This window comes from Oncorhynchus mykiss, chromosome 5 (assembly GCF_013265735.2).
Source record: "Oncorhynchus mykiss isolate Arlee chromosome 5, USDA_OmykA_1.1, whole genome shotgun sequence".
NCBI lineage: Eukaryota > Metazoa > Chordata > Actinopteri > Salmoniformes > Salmonidae > Oncorhynchus > Oncorhynchus mykiss.
In genome coordinates, this window is record NC_048569.1 from 30492391 (window position 1) to 30498992 (window position 6602).

General features: G+C 42.1%; 1 protein-coding gene across 14 annotated transcripts in view; it reads left to right on the top strand.

Annotated features, from left to right (window-relative positions):
• The window catches only part of rgs3a (regulator of G protein signaling 3a), a 156155-nt gene extending 152585 nt beyond the window's left edge, over positions 1 to 3570 (top strand). For all 14 annotated transcript variants that reach the window (XM_036977265.1, XM_021602436.2, XM_021602440.2 and 11 more), the window contains 2 exons: positions 739 to 905; positions 1552 to 3570. In XM_036977265.1, the coding sequence (XP_036833160.1) occupies positions 739 to 905; positions 1552 to 1752 (368 nt within the window). In that variant the 3' untranslated portion in view covers positions 1753 to 3570. The remainder of the gene's footprint in view (positions 1 to 738; positions 906 to 1551) is intronic.
• Positions 3571 to 6602: the final 3032 nt, after the last annotated feature.

Below are 6602 nucleotides of genomic sequence, written 5' to 3' on the forward strand. Positions count from 1 at the left end.
TTAGTGTATGGGGAGAGCGACCAGATTATAGGCTAGGTGGCTGATAGAGAGAGGGAGAGAGAATGCTTCAGAGTAGTGTTACTGTATTTATATTCTTCCATAATTCATAGCCTTGGTCTGAGTGCTGTGGGGTTGGTTGTTCAAATCCCCATTCAACTCCCTCTCTTAGCGGAACAACACTTTAGTGAGACAACACTTGAATCCCTTTCTTTTCCTCCCTTTGCTCTTAGTTTAATGTTATCTCCCCAGGGGGTTCATGTGAACGGAAAGGTGTGGGCGACCAGGCAGGGTGGGAATCTGCTTCCTGCTATTCTTACCCTGCTGATGGCTTTTCCTTAAGTAATTAAAAACACCAATCTCAATAGCCAAATCAACAGAAATGTATTGACAAGCAAACTGACCCCACCTAGAACAAGAAAGGCTTCTCTTTGTTCAGAGACGACATTGAAAAAGGCATTCCAATTACTGGTGTCGATGACAGGAAAAAGTAACAGAGTATAGTGTAGGGTCAGTGAGGTGATGCTGGATAATTGTTGCATATGGGAGGTGACTCGATAGGTGTCTCGGAGGTGACTGCATGCTGGCTTTAGTAGTCCCCTTTTTAACAGCGTGATTCAATGGACTTGGCTACTGTGATATTTTAGGTTGTCTCCCACATGGAGAGAGATGCCGCTGTGTTGCCATGGCTCTCCAGTCACGTTCACTAACCCACACCTCTGTCTTTCATCTTCCTTTCAGATGGCCTGGCAGCGTTCAGAGCTTTCCTGCGCACAGAGTTCAGCGAAGAGAATCTGGAATTCTGGCTAGCATGCGAGGATTACAAAAAGATTAAGTCGCAATCCAAGATGGCGTCCAAAGCCAAGAAAGTATTTGCTGAATACATCGCCATCCAGTCTTGTAAAGAGGTGAGCAGCAATCCCCTTACAAACACAGACCCGTACCCACAAGGGATGGTGGAAAATACCATTAAACTGTCATTTACCCTCTCCAGCCATTAGCCAATGTTTATACCTAAATGAGCTCTCCATTTCCATTTTCCAAATTGTTTACTTTGACTTACTGGAAAAGACTTAGTCAGCGGCCCCTCAATTAAGATAGTGTTCTCTAATTCCAACCTCACTTGTCTTGATTCAGCCTTTTTTGAATGTCAGCTTCTAACTCCTGCCTGACAGAAACTAGGCCATGAATGAACTTGTTCCTGCTGTAAATAGAAAAAGCAGTGATTTTGGCAGGCCCCCTCAGCATTGTTCCCCTGCTAAAGATGTTAGGTGATGAATGTGTAATGCCTGTCAGAAGGTGCTCCCACAAGGGAACGAGTGAGCTGGAGAGGACGTGAGATCATTCCAGACAAACTGGCTTTCTTTGGCCGCCTGACACACACCAAATAGACTCCCTCACTTTTCCCCTTTCCCTTTTTGTTTCAAACCTGGAGAGCTGGGTGGAAACTTCAAATCACAAATCAGCCCCAACAACTGGAACCAGTTGTCAGTAGCACTGAAACTAACCTGTTCTGCTGCTTCTTCCCTTCCCTCCTTCCCTTCCCTTTCTCAGGTGAACTTGGACTCGTACACCCGAGAGCACACCAAGGACAACCTTCAGAATGTGACGCGTTCCTGCTTCGACCTGGCCCAGCGCAGGATATATGGCCTGATGGAGAAGGACTCATACCCCCGCTTCCTCCGCTCAGAACTCTACATGGACTTAGTCAACCAGAAGAAGGCCAGCACCACGTCCACCTCCTCATCGTCGTAAACACACAGAGATCGAGAGAGAAAGTGAGAGACAACAACGAAAGAGAGAAAACATTGACTTGAAAGCAGGGGGGGTTGATTTTTTCATACGTTCGCTGTTTTGTTTTGTTTCTGCCATCTTCCTGTCCCACTATAATTTGGGTGTGAGAGAGACAGAAAGCTAGGCTGTGGCATTGAGGGGGATGTTGTTTACACAATGACCATGATGACGGACCGATGGTGGATGGATGAAGGGATGGAGAGGAGAGCCCAGTCAGGACAGCTGGTCAAGTCGTGACTGCTGGACGCTTCTCTGATCACTCTCATTAATAATTGATCACTGTCTGTGGTTCATAACGATATACGTTGGTTTGTCCGGACGTACTGTAGAAAGGATGGGGTGCTGAAACCTCCGCAGACATGAAGACAGTCCGGTACTGTTTTGGCGCTTTTGTTGATATTTTCCTTCTTTTTTTTTTACACCCCCCATCCTCCTCCTCCTTTAGAGCCAGTTCAAATGCTGTTGGTACGACGCAAAGGTTTGTTTTGTCCTAGATTCTCAATGTCTCACAATGACCATTTCTAAACGGGCTTGCGAGAAAAAGGAGAAACGTGATAGCTGGATCAATGTCTGGATGACTGGACGAAAAGCCGCTTTTTGTCTGGTTTTGCATCTTTTTTTCTGTTCACGGTGAAACACAACTCTCTCAAGCACAGTCAGCATCTGTTCTGTTCAGCATTCCCTCACAGGGTCTCACCTTGTCGCGTTCATCCAAATCATACAGCAAAAGACACTGAGAAACAGAGGGAAAAGAGAGAGAGAAAGATGGAAAAATATCAACAACGGAACGGACCAAAACTGCAAAAGCAGAGATGTGCCACTCTAACTCAGACTTGCTGCCTGTTTCCAAAGACCGTCGAAAAAAGAGAAGTAACACTTGACTGTGTTCTGATAAGCAATTCATTGTAGCGCCACCTAGACTCAACGAGGCAGCATTCTCAGGACATTAAGGCACTTAAGCTTCCAAGCTTGATTTTTATTGTTATTCATTTTTGTTTTTACACATAAAATGTTGTTTTTTTTAAATCGTTTTAAGTTCAAACCTGCACTCCATAAGTATACTGAGCAATACTGTTGGGAGGTTGCTCTTTTCATAAAACAAACGCTTCACCTGTACAAAGGTCTGCCTATTTATTTAGATATCTTGCTGGATGCTTCACCCATTGCACTCAGATGAAAGCTCTCCCTTCCCCTAACCACAAACCAGGTCCACCGCTGTCCTGGCTTTAAGTGCAATATGTTTTTGTTTATTTTCCTTTTTTTCCATTTTTATCCGAAAGACAATGTCTTGAGCTCTGTATTATACACTTTATTTGTAAGAGTTGTGCTGCAAAATTCTGCTATAAAGTTGATTTACAGTTTAAGTAATTAATCAAGAATAGATACATGAATTAAGTAAGTCATTCTAACTGTGTACCCTGGCAGCAGGCAGCTAGGGGTTAAGGATGTACATATAATTCTTTAAGAAAATAAAGTAAAAAACAGAAAAAAACAAGAGGTTTCACTTGTGTTGAGCTGGAACCTGGCTGTATCTATGTAAATATGAGAGACTCAAAGCTATAAGATGACATGTATTGTTATAGAAATGAGGACGGGTGGCTACAGTCTGCCCTTTCCTGGTCATACACTGCTTGTCAGGAGTTTTCTGAAATGTATTTGATCATTTTCATTGTTTACAATTCAAACGCATCTCCCAAGATAGCAAGCGAAAAAGACAATAGAAATACATTTGGTGTTGTTGCTGAAAATAAATAAAATAACCAACTGGTGAAATGATAATGTCTCTGAATTTTAATTCGCTGTGAATTGTATGTCATATCAGTATGTCCACTTTGTTACATGTTGTTAATCCAAGAAATTAGCTGGAGAAGAAATACATATGCACATCCAACATCTATTACAGTATGAGCGCCAATGTATTCATTCTTATTTTACAATGACGGCCTCCCCTAACCCGAACAATGCTGGGCCAATTGTGTGCCGCGCTATGGAACCCCCGATCACGGCCCCCATCTCTAGCACTGAGATGCAGGTTTTAGGCCAGGATTTAATCCAATCAGCAATAGATAATACCAGGCTTGACTTTTAATTTCTGATTGAGCTGATATACAGTACCAGTCAAAAGTTTGGACACACCTACTCATTCAAGGGTTTTTATTTATTTTCTACATTTTAGAATAAAAGTGAAGACAACAAAACTATGAAATAACACATATGGAATCATGTAGTAACCAAAAAAGTGTTAAAATACATTTGTTTATGTTTGAGATTCTTCATAGTAGCCACCCTTTGCCTTGATGACAGTTTTGCACACTCTTGGCATTCTCTCGACCAGCTTCACCTGGATTGCTTTTCCAACAGTCTTGAAGGAGTTCCCACACATGCTGAGTACTTGTCTGCTTTTCCTTCACTCTGCGGTCTAACTCATCCCAAACCATATCAATTGGGTTGAGTTCAGGTCATTGTGGAGGCCAGGACATCTGATGCAGCACTCCATCACTCTCCTTCTTAGTCAAATAGCCCTTACACAGCCTGGAGGTGTGTTGGGTCATTGTCCTGTTGAAAAACAAATGATAGTCCCACTAAGTGTCACCAGCAAAGCACCCCTACAGCATCACACCTCCTCCTCCATGTTTGACATTGGGAACCACACGTGAGATCATCCATTCACTTACTCTGCGTCTCACAAAGACACAGAGGTTGAAACCAAAAATCTCAAATGTGGACTCATCAGACCAATGTCCAGATTTCCACTGGTCTAATGTCCATTGCTCTTGTATCTTGGCCCAAGCAAGTCTCTTCTTATTATTGGTGCACCTTAGTAGTGGTTTCTTTGCAGGAGCTATCGACCATGAAGGCGTGATTCACGCAGTCTCCTCTGAGCAGTTGATGTTGAGATGTGTCTGTTACATGACCTCTGTGAAGCATTTATTTTGGCTGCAATTTCTAAGGATGGTAACTCTAACGAACCTATCTGCTGCAGCAGAGGTAACTATGTGGTGAGAGCCAGTTTCATCATTGCGCTTGATGTTTGTTTTGACTGCACTTGAAGAAACTTGCAAAGTTCTTGAAATTTTCCGCATTGACTTACCTTCATGTCTTAAAGTAATGATGGCTTGTCATTTGTCTTTGATTATTTGAGCTGTTCTTGCCATAATAAGGACTTGGTCTTTTACCAAATAGGGCTATCTTCTGTATACCACCCCTAACTTGTCACAACACAACTGATTGGCTCACACGCATTAAGGAAATCAATTCCACAAATTATCTTTTAACAAGGCACACCTGTTAATTGAAATGCATTCCAAGTGACCACCTCATGAAGCTGGTTGAGAGAATGCCAACATCTGTGCAAAGCTGTAATCAAGGCAAAGCGTGGCTATTTTGAAGAATCTAAAATCTAAAATATATTTGTTTAACACTTTTTGGTTACTACATGGTTCCACATTGTAACGGTTTTCTTCCTGGGAAGGAGAGGAGGACCAAAATGCAGCGTGGTTATTTATAAACATTTTTAAAGAAAGATGAAAATGTGAACACTATACAAAATAAGAAAACGTGGAAAAACCGAAACAGTCCTAACTGGTGCAAAACACAGAGACAGGAACAATCACCCAACAAGATACTTAAAGAATATGGCTGCCTAAATATGGTTCCCAATCAGAGACAACGATAAACACCTGCCTCTGATTGAGAACCACTCCAGGCAACCATAGACTTACCTAGAACACTCAACTGAACACAACTCCATAGACTACAAAAACCCTAGATAAGACAAAACACATAAATCACCCATGTCACACCCTGGCCTAACCAAAATAATAAAGAAAACACAGAATACTAAGGCCAGGGCGTGACACACGTGTTATTTAATCGTTTTCATGTCTTCACTTTTATTCTAAAATCGTACAATAAAGAAGAACCCTGGAATTAGTAGGTGTGTCGAAAGTTTTTACTGGTTCTGTATGTAGCTTGAATGCAGTCTCTGCGAACAAGGGAATGTTGCCTTTAAAAGGTGCCTAGTCGACAAAGTGCAATTGGATTGAATCCCGGCCTGTATCTCTGATCTGCAAAGAAAATGTACAATAAAGTATATTAACTAAGGTCTCTATTCAATCTGTATCCCTGAAGCGTTACAGATTGCACAATATAAATGTAGAGGTAATTTCCGATTGAACAAACATATGCAGGTTTTACCGTGGATGCAATCTTCACTAATGCGGGAACATTGCCTTTAAATTTCTGTAACTCTGTGATGCTGAATTTCCGCGACCCGGATTGAATAAAGCCTTTATTAGTGCAGAGAAAAACAACAAACAACACTGACTTAATGACCGTACACTATGAGGAAAATTAAGAATAAGGGTTATATTCAATCTCTATTGCTGAAGCGTTACAGATAGCTTGCTAGAGATTTGCATTGTTAACAGTAAATGAAGTCTCCGATAATGCGGGAATATTGCCTTTATATTTCAATAACTCTGTAATGCTGAATTTCAGCGATACGTATTGAATAAAGCTACATTCTGCTTCTGTAGTCTCTTTCTGTCCACCCAGTGGAAAAAAGATCTCGTGCCCACTTTCCAAATGGACCTCTGTTGTCAGCTCACAGACGGAAGGAGAGGGGGAAGACAGAGGAACGGTCGGTGGTCTATGATGAGTTTTAGGGTGGGGGTTGGGTGGGGGTAAGTAGGGGTGGCATAGGACTTGTGGAAGGAAGGGGGATGAGGAGGGTGTTTTTAGCATCTGAGCAGTTGGGGGTTTGAAGAGGCAGTTACAGTAGAGATAGAAACTTTAATCTCCTTCACCAG